The 18,185-nt window shown below is 38.0% G+C and overlaps 1 protein-coding gene and 1 pseudogene across 5 annotated transcripts; one reads left to right on the top strand and one right to left on the bottom strand.

Annotated features, from left to right (window-relative positions):
• Positions 1-4,624: 4,624 nt before the first annotated feature.
• LOC148800982 (3-oxo-Delta(4,5)-steroid 5-beta-reductase pseudogene) lies at positions 4,625-5,581 on the bottom strand (annotated as a pseudogene).
• A 596-nt stretch (positions 5,582-6,177) lies between these two features.
• LOC104598370 (protein IMPAIRED IN BABA-INDUCED STERILITY 1-like) lies at positions 6,178-16,608 on the top strand. Of its 5 annotated transcripts, none has more exons than XR_016084055.1 (9): positions 6,178-7,476; positions 8,648-8,932; positions 9,483-9,800; positions 11,005-11,232; positions 11,983-12,080; positions 12,538-12,646; positions 12,727-13,341; positions 13,543-13,666; positions 15,871-16,504. XR_016084055.1 is itself a non-coding variant. In XM_010260406.3 (9 exons), exons 1-9 carry the CDS (start codon positions 7,180-7,182, stop codon positions 15,888-15,890), a joined length of 2,010 nt encoding a protein of 669 aa, XP_010258708.1. In that variant the 5' UTR covers positions 6,178-7,179; the 3' UTR covers positions 15,891-16,608. The 5 variants fall into 5 exon arrangements, 4 of the variants coding, with proteins under 4 accessions (XP_010258708.1, XP_010258718.1, XP_088757345.1 ...); XM_010260406.3 differs by having other exon boundaries at positions 12,727-13,257; positions 15,871-16,608; XM_010260416.3 differs by having other exon boundaries at positions 6,843-7,476; positions 12,727-12,980; positions 15,871-16,608.
• Positions 16,609-18,185: the final 1,577 nt, after the last annotated feature.

Genomic DNA, 18,185 nt, shown 5'->3' with positions numbered 1-18,185 from the left:
CACGACAGACCACCCATCGCTACTGCGTCCCGACGTCCAGTTCTTGACGATGACAGTGATGACGATTTCGAATTTGGTGGTGCTCTAGTTCTTCCCGGCAATGACAGAAACGATAGAAATTGGCACAATCAAGGTAATTTCAACCCCCGTAGGAATAATGATGAATTTAAACTCAAGGTAGAAATTCTTACTTTTAGTGGAGATCTTGGTATAGAGGGACTTCTGGATTGGATCACAGAAGTCGATAGGTTCTTTGATTACATGGAAATACCAGAGGAATGAAGGGTAAAATTAGTAGCTTTCCGATTAAAGGGAGGCGCATCTGTTTGGTGGGAACGGATGAGAGAGACCCGGATGAGAGAAGGAAGGGGTCCTGTTCGAACCTGGAGGCGCATGAAACAATTAATCAGAGGTAGATTTTTACCTCCTGACTATGAACAATATATGTTTGAACCTTATCAGAGGTGTGCGCAGGGTTCTCGTAGTGTTAATGAATATACATCTGAATTTTTGAGATTAGCTAAAAGAAATCAATTATCTGAAAGTGATAACCAGCAAGCAGCCCGTTATCTAAGCGGTTTAAGACCGTCTATCAGAGATAAAATTGGTGTACAGATGGTTATTAGTGTGCAGGAAGCAAGGAACCTAGCCTTGAAAGCAGAATTAATGTTCCAGGACAAGGCACGCAGTGATAATTATCGCCGGTACAGTGGGAGCGATAACAGACCGGCAACTGTCGACAGAAACAAATCAGTTCCGACAGTACAACCTTCTCACCCGGCAAGTACAAGTAACACCGGTAAGGCTACTACAGGAGGACATACTCGAGGTAATCCTTCCAACCCTCCTAAACCCAGTAACCCTTATCCAAGGCCTGCTCCTATTAAATGTTTTAAATGTAATGAGGTTGGATATAGATCTAGTGACTGTCCCAGGAGGAAGGTAGTTAATATGGTAGAAAGGGAGGAGGAAGAAGATATTGAGGATGAAGTATATTGTGGACCTGATGGGGAGGATGAAGAGGGTCCATATGAACATGAGGAGTATACTTGTGTGGTAAGAAAATTGATGTTGTCCCAGAAAAATAAGGATACTTCTCAAAGGCACAGATTATTTCGTACCAGATGCACTGTCAAGGGAAAATTATTTAATTTAATTATTGACAGTGGTAGTCAGGAAAATATTATTTGCAGGGATGTCATCCAACAATTACAGCTGATTCCTAAAAAACATCCCAACCCATACACAATTGGGTGGATCAAGGAAGGAGGCGGCGTACGAGTGGAAGAATGCTGCAATGTACCTTTTTCAATTGGTAAGTACCATGATGAAGCATATTGTGATATTGTAGATATGGATGCTTGCCATATTTTGTTAGGGAGGCCTTGGCAATTTGATACAGATGCAAGGCACATGAGTAGGAAGAATACCTACCAACTTGAAAAAGAAGGTACACGTTATACTTTGTTACCCATAGCAGAAAAAAGTATTACAAATACTCCTAGGCTGGACGTCATGCTGGACCAACTAAGCGGAGCTGTAGTTTTCTCAAAAATAGATCTCAGGAGTGGATATCATCAAATCAGGATCCGTCCCGGAGATGAATGGAAGATAGCCTTCAAGACTAGAAATGGCTTGTTCGAGTGGTTGGTCATGCCCTTTGGACTAACCAACGCACCCAGCACTTTCATGAGGCTGATGAACCAGGTATTGCGCCCCTTCATTGGTAAATTTGTGGTAGTCTATTTTGATGATATTTTGATATACAGCAAATCTATCACTGAGCATGTGGGACATATTAGGGAGGTCCTGAAAACATTGAGGGAAAATAAATTATATGCTAATTTGAAGAAATGCATCTTTATGAATGATAATTTATTATTCCTGTGATTTATTATAAGCAATGATGGTGTGAAAGTAGATGAGGAAAAGGTGAAAGCCATTAGGGAGTGGCCGACCCCATCCACTGTCACAGATGTCAGGCAATTTCATGGGTTAACCTTCTATAGGCATTTTATTAAGAATTTTAGTAGTATCATGGCTCCCATTACTGAATGTTTGAAAAAGGGGAAATTTCAATGGGGAGAAGAACAAGAGCAAAGTTTTGCTCTCATAAAAGAAAAGTTATGTACTGCTCATATTCTTGCCTTACCAGATTTCAATAAATTATTTGAAGTTGAATGTGACGCCAGTGGAGTTGGCATAGGGGCTGTATTGTCCCAAGAGAAAAGACCCATTGTTTTCTTTAGTGAAAAATTATGTGAAGCCAGGAGAAAGTGGTTTACTTATGACAAGGAGTTTTATGCTGTGATAAGAGCCTTGAAAACATGGGAACACTATTTAATTGCAAAAGAATTTGTTCTCTATACTGACCACCAGGCCCTAAAATATCTTAGTGGGCAAAAGCAATTAAGAAGTGATTTACATGCCAGATGGTTTGCTTTCCTAGACAAGTTCCCATATAAAATTGTGTATAAGACAGGACAACAAAATAAAGTGGCTGATGCACTTAGTAGGCATGTAGCTCTCATCAAGACCCTCAGCGTTGAGATTGTGGGTTTTGAGTGCCTAAAAGACTTATATGCCCAAGATGAAGACTTCCAACAGGTATAGGAGAAATGTGTGAATAAGCAGTCAGTAGAAGACTTCTTTATTTATGACGGGTTCCTTATGAAAGGGGAACGGCTGTGTATCCCTTACACCTCCCTCCCGCAAAAAGATCATCAGGGATTTGCATGGGGGTGGACTAGCAGGACACTTGGGAAGGGACAAAACAATAGAAGTTGTTAAGGGGCGATATTACTGGCCGAAATTGAGAAGGGACGTGTCTACCATCGTAAGCAGGTGCTATGTTTGTCAGACAACTAAGGGACAAACCCAGAACACAGGTCTCTACATGCCCCTACCCGTTCCTACTGCTATATGGGAAGACTTGTCCATGGATTTTGTGCTAGGCTTGCCAAAGACCCAGAGGAACATGGACTCCGTCTTCGGTGGTTGATAGGTTCTCAAAAATGGCCCACTTCCTCCCATGCAAGAAAACAGCAGATGCATCCGCAATAGCCAAATTATTTTTCAAGGAGATTGTTCGCTTACATGGGGTACCCAAGACCATCACTTTAGATCGTGACACACGGTTCCTCAGTCACTTTTGGATGACCCTGTGGAGGTTGTTTGATTCATCACTTAATTTCAACAGTACAGCCCATCCGCAGACAGATGGACAAACAGAAGTGGTAAATCGAACCTTAGGGAATTTAATTCGCAGCATATGCCGGGAACGGCCAAAACAGTGGGACTTCGCCATAGCCCAGGCTGAGTTCGCCTATAACAATGCAGTGCATAGTTCTACAGGCAGATCCCCATTCTCCATCGTGTACATGAAGGTCCCTAACCATGCACTGGATTTAGTGAAACTACCCAAGGTACCCAGTGCCAGTATCTCAGTAGAGCAGATGGCAAAACAAATCCAGTCCGTCCAAGACACCGTGAAGCAGAAGCTAGAGCAATCCAACGCCAAGTACAAGATGGCCGCAGACAAACACCGCCGACCTCAAGTATTTGATGTAGGTGATGAGGTTATGGTCTTCTTAAGGAATGAAAGAATTCCCGTAGGTACCTACAACAAGTTGAAGCCTCGGAAGTATGGTCCATACAAGATCGTGAAGAAGATTAATGATAATGCCTATATAGTGGACCTACCAGATCATATGGGTATATCCAAGACCTTCAACGTTGCTGACCTTCACCGGTACCTGCCAGAGATAACACTTGCCTATCCTCGTCACGACTCGGGGTCGAGTTCTCTCCAAGTGGGGGAGAATGATGGAGGCCCATCCCAAGGCCCATCTCACTCCTAGGGGCAGCAGCTCCTAGGATAAGGTCAAGAGTCCAAGATAAGTCAAGAAAGAATAATTCAAGATCCATCAAGACTTAATCCAAGACTCCAAGACTTATCAAGAATCCAAGATTATCAAGACTCTTCCAAGATTAGCAAGAACTCAAGACTCCAATCAAGATCCAACAAAGACTCCAAGAAGCATCAAGAAATCCAAGACTCCCAGATTCATGCATAAGGAGAGCCAGGGAGATTGGACGGTGGAAGATCAAGCCCAAGAATTCCAAGAGGGTTCGACCTTATCAAGACAGCCCAAGAGGATCAAGATCAAGATCAAGATTCATGTTCTTTCCTAGTTCTTTTAGAATTTCCAAATGTATTATAAATACTGCTATTTTCCCAAAGTTATTCATCAATTCATACTTCAGATTTTCAAAATTTCTTCAAGTTCTCTTCTTCCTATTTTCGCCACCTTACATCGCCAGCTCCGGTTCTCATTGCTTCCACACTGCGTCATCTGGCTATTCTCCAAATGGCTGAAATCGCTCAAAAAATTAGTGTCACTTGTGCCAGATATCATCAACACCCTAAAAGAGATAGTTATAGAGAATTGAAGTATGCAGGTGTTTTGTATAAAGAGAAGTAGAAAAACAAAAAGCTCCGAGAAAGATGAACCAATGATTGAGATGACAAGAAAAATCAAGTAAAATTATTGAAAGCCCAAAACAACCAGCAATTATACAATGGAGTTACAGTAAGTTGGTAATTGATATTATTGAGAAAAAGTCTACACTTGATTGAAAATATTCTAAGAACCAGGAGATTCTTTTCACTTTTTGTGATCTCTGTTTCTCAAGGAATTGGACACGTAAGGACGAAGTGTCGCTTCTAAGTGTCAGTCTTCGAGAAAATAGAGTCAACATGGTCGCAACTACTTACGACTCTTTCACTCCAAAAATAGCACCCACAAGCCACCATAATCCCACCTCCTCCAGCTTGGTTAGCACCAACTCCTTCTCCCTCACAATCTCATCCCACACCGGACCCTTACCCTTCATCATCTCCTCCAAGTTCATTCCACCCCTCCTCCAATTCCTCACATTCCTCTACTCCGAACTGCTCCCCCAACACCCTCCACAAATGCTTCCACTTTAACACATCTTCGTTACTACAGTTGAAAGCTTTGTTCTTTGTGTAAGGATCTACCGATGTCCATATTTGATGCTCTGCGTTCATATCCGCATTTGATGCATCTCTCCCAAGCAACTATTGTATTGGGAACCTCAAATACATACCCTCGTGCTTACAGATGGTCGCATAGATGCAGGGCATCCCAATTACATTCATCAAGCTATAAGGAGAGAACCCAAAATATGCCCAGGACAGTGGATCAACCACGTCAACCCTTCCTTCTGCTGCACCTCTTCCAAGAAGATTTCATCCAGAGTATAGTTGAAAATGGGGACGTTTAACCTGGGGAGATCCTCATGGAAGGGGGGATCGTGGGGTTCAATCTTACCAAAGGACACGAAGGGGCTGACATAGTGCTTGAGGCCGGTCTGGAGGTAGATATGCTGGAACTACCCAGCACGACAGCGACAACGATAACCCCTAACTGTGAACATCCTTCCTCGTGACTGTGAACTAGTGGCAGTGATAACCCCCTCCACCTCTGGCCTCTCTCTCCTCAATCCCAATTTTCCTCTCCTCATTCTATCACTATCCCTTTTCTTGTACCGTCATCGTCGTTACAACGCAAATTTGGATCTGGCGGTAACCAATGGCAGTTACCTGTTATCTACGAAGATTCTTACTCGACTTATAGAAGAGGGACAAGGGGTAATAATGGATTTTTTAAAAATTTTATGTCATGTGGTGTCACATGTATATGGCTTTTGATGGAACATTAATGGACACTAATGATAGAGGTAGAGCTAGTCGATTGTTAAAAACAATAAGAATAGTTTAAGACAATATTTAAACAATAAGGGTATAATTTGTCAATTAACTAATTAACTAAACAATAGAGATAATTTAAAAAAATTAGGATTTTACTATTCATTCCACCGTCATAAATCCTTGCTCCACCATAAAATTGGGGGTATGTGCTCGAAATTGATGCCAATTTACATGCGGGTATGGGTGTTTATAATTTTGAATTGTTTTAAGTATCCAAAATTTTGAGATGGAGTGCAATCTACTTATCCAAGAAATTTGCCTCTATTATTTGGGATCTGCTCTTCACAAATGGGCGCTTCACATGCACATCCTACTATGCATTAGGAACATCTCCCGTTAATAATAACTTATAAATATGGGAGATGTACCCAATGCATGGTAGGATGTGCGTGTGAGGAGCAGATTCCGTTCCGTCGGTGTGAGGCACGCTCAGAACCAGATTCCAATTCCTTTTCGACCATAGCTAGGTAGCTGGTTGCTTGGTGATGCTGCGGACTCTGGAGTGGAATACGCCTCCTCGATGGAAAGCTCCAAGAAGCAGTAGTTAAGTGCAGCTACTGTTGGATGATTCATTGCACAACTGATCAGAGAGAGAGGAAAAGAACAATGGAATTCGATGAATTTACCCTATCTTTATCTTTTATCTTTCTCTTCTCCCTGCTTTTTCTTTTGTCAGCTTTTGCTGTTAATCTTCCATGACTTGGCTTCTCTTCCTTGCTTTTTGTTGCTCTTTATCCTCGCCAGCTTCATGCTCAGTGCAGTCGGTAGTAACAAGCCGAAGAAATATATTAGCAATATTATAAAATAATGAATTTCAAGCAAACTTATTCTTGGCATAGTAGTAGAAAGAAGAAGAGAAGAACAAATTTGTTGTTGTATTTGCAGTTGCAAACAATGGAATCAAATCATTGCAGAAACAAATATGAGAGTGATTAGTGATAAGATGAAGCGACATAAAAAATCGGGGCAAAAAAAGATAAAATAGAAACGAACAAGGTCCAACGGCTACACCGCTACATTTCGCCCTCCAACTTTTTGTTTGTTTGTTGGGTAGAGGGTTTTGGCATTCGGAACCCACAAATTTCCACGCGTTGATTTCGGGTCTTTTTGTTACCAATCCTCCCAACTCTCTTAATGCTATCAATCATCCGTTCCGCGCAATTTCCGCGGATTACCAATCCTCCCAGCAGCAGTTTATATCCCCTTCCTCAAAGGAATCCGTTTTACTTTAGGGTTTAGGCCACCCGCCGATCTCTCCTCCATGTTCTGCAACTCCTATTTGAACTAATTCGGGGTAATTCCCCATCTCCGGTCCGTTTCCCGACCTCGGCCTTTCTGGGTTTTTCTCCAATTCGATCGATGTCCTCTGGTTTCGCCGCTTAATGGGTTGCATTACGTCGAAGCAGGCCGTCTCTGTGACGCCTGCCAGGTTGGTGGAATTGGAGAAGAAGAAAAAGAATAAGGCCGAGTCGGGAGATGATAGTACCGGATTGGGGGAGTCCAACGGGGGGAGCCCCAGTGGTGAGGATTCCTTCACCCTGAGAGTGGGGAATATGCAGAAATATATCCAAGGAGAGCAAGTTGCTGCCGGGTGGCCTCCTTGGCTGAGCGCCGTTGCGGGCGAAGCCATCCAAGGATGGGTGCCTCTCAGAGCTGACTCTTTTGAGAAAATGGAGAAGGTAGTGGAGAATCCATATTTGACACCTTAGCTTGTATTTAGTTTTCTTTTATCTATGGCTGGAATACTTCTAAATGCAGTTACATTGATCAAGCCTTTACTTCTTCATTTCCCCTGTTCTTATTTGTTAAGAAATAAATGGCAATGTTTCCCTAAAAAAATAAGGAAAATAGGGAATAAAGAAAAAGTATTGAAGGATATTGCCCCTGGCTTTTGAAATTTTAACTATAATAATGATTATCCGTTTCACCTGCAAGATATCCTTCAATTATTTTTCTTCCTCTATTTTTTCGTCATCTGTATTTCTTGTACTTTAATATGCAAGAGAGTTGCATAGGTGTTTCAGCATTATAGTTTTTCACTTCCATTTCTTTAACATAAGTGATCAAACTGCAATCATCAGAGCTGTTAATCTTGTCAATGACAGCAGAATTTTAATAGGTATAACTCTCTTCTGTATTCGTATCTACACTTTAGTAGAAGAAGATAGTATATATTATTTATTTTGTGTGAACTTAGTAAGCTTAGCTTGATGTAATATAATAATTACAAGAAGTTAATGGAATGATATAATATTTCTATCTATGAATGTCCCTATTTATCTGATATATCTTATTTACCAACCATTGCAAAGCCCCATGAGAGCATACCATCTCCATATATAATTGCTCTTACTCAGCAAGAATGAATTGTTCTAGTTTTCTTGTTCATCCAAGTTTAATACATTCTGGGTTCCTTATAGATGTTTTAACCAACTTTTTGCATTAGCCATTACTTTCCTTTCTAGGGACTTTCCCAGGTTAATTCATTAGCAATTTGTTTAAGTGGTTTGCAAAAGTTAACCTTGAGATTCAAAATGTGAATTGCCTCTATGGCTTAGAAGCAGACCATAATTGGTTTTTATGCTTTATATAACATTAAAAGCTTCCATTAGTGGTTCAATTTTGTTTCATGCATGTGGTGTGCTGCTTTTGTTAAGGCCATTGTGCCCCAGAGATGTCATTACTTTTTATGTCAAATTGTCAATGATAATTTTAGTCTGTTATCTTTGTAATCATGCTTACCTAAGGTCTTGTAACAGAAAGTAGTTGTATTAGAATGTCCACATTTTGAATGAAAAATAAGTATTTTCTGACTAGAATCTTATTCTTTTATAATGGCATTATTTGTAGATTGGACAAGGTACATATAGCAGTGTGTTTCGAGCACGTGAACTAGACACTGGGAGGATAGTTGCACTGAAAAAAGTGCGGTTTGACAATTTTGATCCTGAGAGTGTTAGATTTATGGCACGGGAAATATTGATTCTCCGCAGGCTTGACCATCCAAATATCATGAAATTGGAGGGGTTAATAACCTCTCGAATGTCATGCAGTATATACCTTGTTTTTGAGTATATGGAGCATGATCTTGCTGGACTTGCATCCTGTCCAAACATCAAACTCAGCGAGGCACAGGTTTGTTGATATTTGTTTTTGAATTATCTTTGTAGAAGTACATAAATAATATTTGCTCTAAAGAGTAATGGTGTGTTAGTCCCAGGTTCAGTATATCACAGTATCTCCACATTTTCATACAAGTTTCAAACAATCTATAGGTTTTTATCCCAGTGTCTAGAGGATACCCTTTTTCTTTGAAAATATCAATACTAAATCAATATTCCTTACCATCAAAGCTTTTGTAATTGACACTAACAACATTAGAGGGCTTGAACCCCTAACCAAGCTATTCCAGCTTTGTTTTTCCCTTACTATCCAAGTTGATTTATGAACTTTTAAGTCATCCATAATTCTCAAAATTTTCAAACTACAGACTATTTTATTAGATGGCTAAGATCATCTCAGAGTGTCCAAAAGTAGACCATCAATAGATTTGGGCTTAACGAGTGACTACATCCACCATGTGTATGCTTCTGACATTGGGATTGTGCAATACAATGAACCTGGAGTTTATCATACACTTTCTATTATTTTGCATAGAAAATTTAATGGGTAATATATTGTGCAGGTTAAGTGCTATATGCACCAGTTATTGTCTGGACTGGAGCATTGTCACTCATGTAATGTCATGCATCGGGACATAAAAGGATCCAATATTTTAGTTAATAATGAGGGAATTTTGAAGATTGCTGATTTTGGCCTTGCAAACTACTTCAGTCCTGGACACAAGCAACCACTAACGAGTCGGGTTGTGACTCTTTGGTACCGTCCTCCAGAACTTTTACTGGGCTCTACAGATTATAGAGCTTCTGTGGATCTATGGAGTGTTGGTTGTGTATTTGCAGAACTTTTCCTTGGGAAGCCAATCCTTCAGGGAAGAACAGAGGTAAAATCACTGTATGGCATTTTCTTAAAGGATATATCTTGGCCCTTTCCATGTAAATCCTAATGATATTTTGTCATATAATGGCATTCAATTATGCTAATGGAAGGAGAGAATATAGGAATAATAAGAAGGTAATTCAATTAGTATTAGAGAATAAAACCTAACCATTTCAGAGGTGTCCATAGTAAAGCAATCAACTTAGAAGAAATGGATTAAATATAAAATAGGAAACCTAAGGTCCTATTAAGCAATTTTTGAAATTATCTTATTCCCTTGCTTCCCCAAAACTATGCCACTCATTGTCTGTTGAATGTCCTTATAGACCTTTCTGAAGGAACCTATATTTCCTTATATGGATCAATGTTTTAAAAAGGTGTGGAAGACGTGCACCTGGGAGGTGTGCCTTGAGGCATGAGGCGCCCCCAAAACTCCCTGAGGTGCATGCTGGAGGCGTTGGTGCCTCTGAGGTGCATGGCTTATGTGCGTCATACAAAAAAAAAGAAATAAAAGAAAAGAAAAGGAAAAGGAAAAGGAAAAAAAAGGAAGGGAAAGGAAAGGGAAAAGGAAAAAGAAAGAAAGAGAAGAAAAAAAGAAAAGCAAAGGAAAGAAAGTTTCAGCTAGTGCTCCTCCTCCTGTTTAGGAAGTTTATGCTTCCTTGTGCTCAGGTGGCTTATGCCTCTTGTGTTCTGAACCATGACTCACGCCTCCAGGTAGTGGAATGCCTCGTATGACACCTTGACATTGTAAAGCACTGAATATGGATATTATTCAATTTACCCTCTCTAAAAAGAATGTGACCATCATTTATCTACTTCAGTGTATAGACTTTCATAAGCAACCAGAAATATATCTAAAGTTAATATTAAACTATCATTTTGTTCATTTGATTTCTCTTGCAAAGATATCTAATGTGTCGTGTCTCTTACATATATCTATTGGTCCATACACTGCAGGAGAAAGCTCTGTTTTCTAATATTCTTATTTTTATTTTATACTGTTCTTTTTTTTCTTGTTCAGTTTTGTTTATGTGGAAATGAAAAATCATATATACCAATGTCAGGAAATAAATTACATATGGTTACATTCATAACTACATTAAAGTACATATTCCGTATGTTGAGAGTTGCCAGCTATTTTTTCTTTCACAGTTTCATCTCTTTGCTGGTTAAAGTCCTAAGGGTAAACATTTTTGCACCATGTATAGGTTGAACAATTACATAAAATCTTCAAGCTTTGTGGCTCCCCACCTGATGAGTATTGGAAGAATTCCAAAGTTCCTCATAGAACTATGTTCAAACCCCAGCATCCTTATGGGAGTTGTCTTCGGGAGACCTGTAAAGAACTCCCTGCAACTGCTGTGGATCTTATAGAAACTTTTCTTTCTTTAGAACCACATAAACGTGGGACTGCTTCATCTGCTCTTGTATCTGAGGTAACTCATGCAGAAAGTTTTTTATCCTAAATAAATTACTTATTCTCAAATTTATCTGGAGAAACATTTTTTCAGCATGCTCAAATTTATCTTTATTCACAAAGATTGCAATTCTACTGCATAAGTGGTTGTCGTCTATGTGATTTTGACATGTGGGATTTTATTATTCATTATGAAAAATCTCCTTAATTAGTTTCTTGCATTGTATGTGACACATATGCCCATCATTCTGGCAAACCAATTGTAGACCACAACCTGGAGGGGTAACCAAGAAGTTGCAGAGATCCAACAATCCTACCTATCCAATTATGGATCATATTATGACTATTGCTCAAATCTTACATATTTTCACTTGGCCTTGTGTAGCAAGGGTACTCCATTGCTGGAATTCGATCATCTCTGACACCATGCTATATTCAGATTTTGGGCACATAATGATCCAACTACATTTATGATTCTAAATTACCAAAAGCTTTGGCTTTTCAATTGCCAAATGAAGTAGAGGTTTCCTAATTTCCACAAAGAAAATATTTCACGTTTATCATGAAAACATATAATAGACTATTTACATACATTGTCTGAAATGAACATTGTGAAATTGATGAAACTGAAATAAGAAGAGATTTTGGTGCAATAAAAAACCTTGTTATGTAGTTGATAACTTTAGTCACAGCATTTATCTCTACCACAAATGTTTTCTTACCAGAGCAAAACTGCTATTCTGATTCAACCTTCCTTTTCCATCCTCAGTATTTTACAACAAAGCCTTATGCATGTGACCCTTCAACTTTACCAAAGTACCCACCTAACAAAGAGATGGATGTAAGATGTCGTGAAGAGGCACAAAGGTGAGCACTTTCTTAACTGCACTGGTTTGTATCCTCTCTTCATCTAGAATTACAAAGTAGGAAAAGTTCAGAAATAAGGCTGAACAAGTCAAACCTTACCCACTCATCTTGATTGGTTCTACAGATTTTGGATTAATATCCATTAGTTAATTCAAACATTTTACATGATTTTTTAATTCATAAAACTAAAACCTGCAACCATTGTATTGGAGTTTTTGAGTTAATTCTGGGCAAGTAGCAAAAGGAGCCAATAGGGTCAGTGACCTACATAATTTCATTTTCTTTAATTTGATGAACCCTGTCAAGTACAAAACCATTCTTGAAGTCAGAAAATTAACATTTTTATAAAGATTAAACCAAGTTCAATCTCATGAACCATGTTATCTACTTGAAAGGTTAGTTAGAACATCAATATGGCTCCAATACTAATAGCATTGGGTCACTGCAATGCTTTCAGGAAAAGGGCTGGTGGAAGAGTAGTTAGGCCTGAAGCAAAAGGAAGACCAATGAAAGTATGTAAAGCTTTGGAAGAACCAAGTAGGATCAGTAATGTTGAACCAAAAGAGGTCTCTCTTTCTCTCTCCTCTCTCTCTAAACTATATAACTCTAGAACTCTCAATCTTATTAATTTTTTTCCTCTCTGCAGGAATTGCAAGAAAACAAAGGTTCCTATAAAATTACTGGTTCTCATGCACATGCTTCCAAGGAAGACAAAGACGCTAGATTATGTGGAGAAGTACTGAAGCCGTCAAATAATACCAATTCAAAGGCTTCCCTCATGAAGAATGCATCTCAAGGGAATATTCCTTTCTCAGGCCCACTGCATGTCATAGAATTCAGTAGCTTTGCATTTGCAAAAAGGCAAAAGGAGATTGCAGCATCCGGAAGATTATGTAATAGGTGCAATTCAATGGGTCAAGTTTCTAATGCAGTAATTCCACCAATTCTCTTGCAAGAAAGAAATAATAAAAACTTAAAAGGGGGAGAAAGTGGGGATATTTTATATGGGGCTCAAGTTGATTCCAGAGGGCATTCATATGATATTGCTAAATGTGCAATCCTAAGACAATGGAGCCAGTATCGAGGTTCTTTTAATGTAGCTGATGTATACCATTATCAAGAGCTATCAATGCCTCTTAATGAAGGAAAGGAAACAGCAACCAATAAAAACAAGCTGGTGAGGATACAAAATCAATAGGATTGTCAATTGAACGTTTGAAACACATCGATCTTTTAGAACTTGAGGTGTCAAGTCAACTAGGTTGGCCTTCAACCACTAATTTCAATCCCAAATTTTATATAAAATCAAGTCCATTCGTTCTTTTCAAAATTTTAGTAAAATGGGTGAGATTTGATCAACTAAGTGGCATTCCTATGAAAATATTGAACGAGTCCCTTTTTCAATCTTCATTAGATTTCAGTTATATTCTTATTCAATTTATGAATTGCTCGGTGTTTTCAGGATCAAGAAGATAGAGTTGAGTTTTCAGGACCAATATTGTCTCAGTCAAATAGAGTTGATGAACTCTTGGAGAGGCATGAACGTCATATACGTCAAGCAGTCCGCAGGTCATGGATCCAAAGAGGTAGGAAAAACTCCATTTTGATTTTCTAAAGTAATGACGCCTAAACTAGTCTGGGTTTTTCTAGTATATCTTATCCACTTCCTTTTTCCCTTTGGTGTGCAACCTCCTTCATTCTACAGTCAAACTTTTTTCCCAATCTTGAAGGGGTTTGGTCCAGAGCAATAATAAGATGCTGATGAACCTGTGGGCATCATCTTCTTATGCCCACATATATTGTATTCTGGATAAAAAAACCTAAGGTGAACAATGTTGTGCGACTATTGCCATATTTTCTTCAATGAATCTTGCAAGAAGATGTTGGTTCAGTCAACAATCCGGTGACCCATCTGGTTGACTCAATAAACCATTTGACCCAATCAGTGGGTCAAAGTTAGACATTTATTCTGTTTTTCGTTTTTGTTTTTATATTTTTAGCCATTTCCATCATCATTCTTGTTTGTTTTATCGATAACTGAAATTTTATTAATAAACTGGATTATAGGTACAAGTGTACATACACCCAATAAGAAGTACAATACCCCCCTACAATTTACATTATCATAATTCTCATTTATCACACTTAATTTTGTTTAATATGATAAATATATAATATTAGAGATCATCATCATTATCCCTTCCCCCAACTATATGGGGTTGGCTACATTAATCCTGTTTCACCATTCCATTCTGTTAGATGTCATGTCCATTGTTATATTAAGTGTTTAAGCCAATTGTTACTACTTTTGGCTCATTTCCTTTTTGGTCTGCCCCTAGTCCTTCTAGCCCCTTCAACTTGTAACTGATTGCCTTTTCTTATGGGTGCTGTAGGTGGTCTTCTATGCACATGAACAAACCATATAAGTCTAATTTCTTTCATTTTATCACATATTAGAACTACTCCTAGGTTCTTCAAATGACCCCATCTGACCCTATCATTTCTAGTTTTTTCTATTCATCCATTTTAGCATATGCATTTCCACCACACTTTTTTTTGACATGTTGGTTCTTGCTTCTTGACTGCCCAACATTCTGCTCCATACAACATTTCTGGTCTTTACAACTGCTTTATAGAGCCTTTCCTTTTAATTCAAGTGGCATTCACCTATAACATGAGACTCCAGATGCACCCCTCTATTTTTCCCATCCTGCTCTATTTCTATGAGCAACATCCTCCTCAATCTCTCCCTTGCTATGGATTATCAAACCAAGGTACTGGAAAAGGCCACATTAAGCTATTTCTTGTTCTCCAATCCTAAATGTACCCTGATTTGCACTCCTTACTATTAAATTTACATTGTATATATTCTGTGTTAATCCTACTTATTTTAAAACCTCCTGTTTTTAAGGTATTCATCCATAAAATTAATTTTGCATTTAATCCTTAGTTAGTTTCATTAACTAAAACAATGTCATCAGCAAACAAGCACCTTGGACCTCCTCCTGAATATGTTTAGTCAATTAATCTATGACCAATGCAAATAAATAAGGGCCAAGTGTTGAACTTTTTTTCTGCATATTTTCTATAACTTTCTATATTTTTATCTATTTTTATATTTTTTTGTTCAATTTATGATGTCATGGGTTGACCCATTTGACCCCATAATTGAACTGCTGACCTGTCAACCAGACTGAAAAGCAGTTCCATTTCTTGATCAGTTCTAAAATCATAGATATCTTATGATGCATAATTTCATCTATGAAGAAACCTAGCAAAAGATGCCTTGCAATTGCTCTTGTGGTACAAACATTTGACCGCCAAAGTGGTGTGTCTACTTCATCTGGACTATCCAAATCCCAAAGACATCCTCCAATGCCAAGATAAACACCAAAATTAATGCTGTTAATATGGTGGAAAGAAGTGATTTTACTATTTGGATTGCTTACTGAGCTTCCCCAAATGACCTAGGATCTTCCATGTGGCAACCTATCTTGAAGCTTAAAAGAGTCTCTGTATTCATCTCCATGTGTATTATTCACAGAATGAATTTCAGCCCAAAGGATTTTTCCATGTATTTATTTACTTAAAATAGGCCCTCCTTCATGTACAACTTTATATTAAAAAAATCGGAAGTATGACCAGCTACTCTAGCAGTGATTTACATCTTTTATCAAGTAAATACTTGAATGGGCCAACATTAGCTGTAGGATGTTCCTGCGCGCTCAGCTTTATGCTAGATGCCAATCCAAGCTACATTGATACTGATACGGTGACTCTACCATGGCAGGGAAAAGACGTGAAAAATAGCCATCTGGTATGTCTTCTAGTTCAAAGAGTAGCCTCCTCTTGATCATAAGATATTCAAGATATGTGAAGTCTTGTCCTCCAAAGATCAAGAATTTACAAGGTGCTAGTCATTGCATCTTCAGAAATCCTGTCAGTGTGCCAACAGTAAAGTGGGACAATTGCCACATTGACGGGCACTCCTCGGTTTTTAGTAGCCCAAGAAGTTGATCTATATCGATCATATTTCCCAAGGTGATCTTGGATAAGAGGGCTGGAGTTGGCTGGTTCAACAACTTGGCTAGAAGATTAGTATTCTGCAGAAAGAAGAAAGTAGATGTTGGTCAGCAAATACTCATCCAATACTTCTTTAACGGAAGCTGAGCTATGTTTGAGTTCAAGGAATCCATTTATGTCACGATTTTCAGTGTATACAAGCAATTAAGTGTTGATTAAGTCCTTCTAAGAGACAAAGCTCCACTTTTGTATATATTTTGATAGTTAACTCTTTCCCATGACCAGAGTGTTGTATATGTCCGTGGCTTAAAATGTCAAGCATTCTTGTTTACAGTGTTATCCAAGATTAAATTGTCAAAATTGTGCCAAATGAGAGGGAAGGAGTTCAATTTTTCAAGTCACATGTTTAAGGGTGTCAAATTTTGTAAATTGCAACAGCTGCTTTTGCAGCCTTCAATTTGTAGTTGAATAGGGAGGTGTTGTGTGTTTTCAGTTTGGATTGAAAGGGTTCCGTGGAAAGCCTACTGGAAGTCCTTTATGACTTTTGTTACCATGGCAGTTTAGGTACCGAATTTTAAAATTAGACAATTGCGGATTGAAGGAAGAGAAACAACTAACCACGCCATAATTCGGAAATTGGAATTTTGAAGTCAGGTATTACACCTGTGAGGGAGGAATTAGATTTTACGGTTGCAATGGGTGCTCACCAAAGCTCAGCACTTTGTTCTAATTTATTTGCATAATTAATTGATTAAACATCAGCACTTTGTTCTAATTTATTTGCATAATTAATTGATTAAACATAGTTTGGAGGAGGTGTCATAGCAAGTTTTCTTTGATATTATTTTAATTGATGAAGCTAATGGAAGGTGCCGTGGTTTGATTATTCATAACAAGAGATTGAGGAGGTACCTTGGTTTGATTATTCATAACAAGAGATTGAGGAGGTACCTTGGTTTGATTATTCATAACAAGAGATTTTTGAAGATGTCTTCGATAGGATTAGAGCAGGATGGACAAAATGGAAGGGTGCATCTTGGGTCTTAAGTGATAACTTAAACATGAATATCAGTTAAGCGTAAAGAAAAGTTCTATAAAACAGTTACGGTTGCAAATTGACAAGGCTAGAAAGGCTTGGGGCAGACCAAAAAGGACATAGGTCAAAGTAGGGGTGCAAATGAATACTATTCAGTTACCCCTCTTTTGGATAATATGATCTCCTCAACCCCCTCTTTTGGATAATATGATCTCCTCAACCCCCTCTTTTGAATAATATGATCTCCACTTTTGGATAATATATGTGTGTGTGTGTGTTTATATTGCAATTTTGTCATTCTTTTTATAAAAGATAATGATTTATTAAAGTTTTCAGAAATGAAATCATTTTTTAAGGAGAATAACAAGAAGTTATATTATATGACAAAAAAAAAGGATGTACAGAGAACAGGAACTTGGCCAATCAAAATTCAAGGGCAATGAAATTAAATCAGTTCATACACACACATATATATATATATATATATATATATATATATATGTGTGTGTGTGTGTGTGTGTGTGTATGTGTGTTTATATTGCAATTTTGTCATTTTCTATAAAAGATAATGATTTATTAAAATTTTCAGAAATGAAATCATTTTTTAAGGAGAATAACAAGAAGTTATATTATATGACAAAAAAAAGGATATACAGAGAACAGGAACTTGGCCAATCAAAATTCAAGGGCAATGAAATCAAATCAGTTCATATTCGGATATCCAACATTCTTAATAGATTCAGATTCAAATCACTGTTTGCGAGATCTAATTGGATCTTCAGATCAAATCAGATCCATAATTTCTATTATCATATTGAATTTGTATATATCTTGACTGGAATATGATCTGATCCATTTGCATCCCTAGGTTGAAACAGTAAGAAATTATTAAAGAACTCAAGTTAATAATGATATGGCATTAAGCGGGAATGGCCAAACAGGATTCATGCAGTAACCCCATATAATTGGTATAAGGCTTAAATGATGATGATGAATTTTATATTTGATATCATTTCTATACAATTATTATTCTATTGGCCCCACTT

Source organism: Nelumbo nucifera, chromosome 3 (assembly GCF_055504915.1).
Source record: "Nelumbo nucifera cultivar China Antique chromosome 3, China Antique-T2T, whole genome shotgun sequence".
NCBI lineage: Eukaryota > Viridiplantae > Streptophyta > Magnoliopsida > Proteales > Nelumbonaceae > Nelumbo > Nelumbo nucifera.
The sequence above is the reverse complement of the archived record's forward strand: the minus strand, read 5'-3'. Positions and strand labels throughout refer to the sequence as shown.

What these genes read in the sequence shown, in the direction of transcription:
- LOC104598370 (XM_010260406.3), top strand. Translation starts at nt 7,180, where the DNA reads ATGGGTTGCATTACGTCGAAGCAGGCCGTCTCTGTGACGCCTGCCAGG. An exon ending in TGTCGTGAAGAGGCACAAAG is followed by an intron (nt 12,081 to 12,537) that starts GTGAGCACTTTC and finishes CAATGCTTTCAG; the next exon opens with GAAAAGGGCTGGTGGAAGAG. An exon ending in CAGGTCATGGATCCAAAGAG is followed by an intron (nt 13,667 to 15,870) that starts GTAGGAAAAACT and finishes CTACCATGGCAG; the next exon opens with GGAAAAGACGTGAAAAATAG.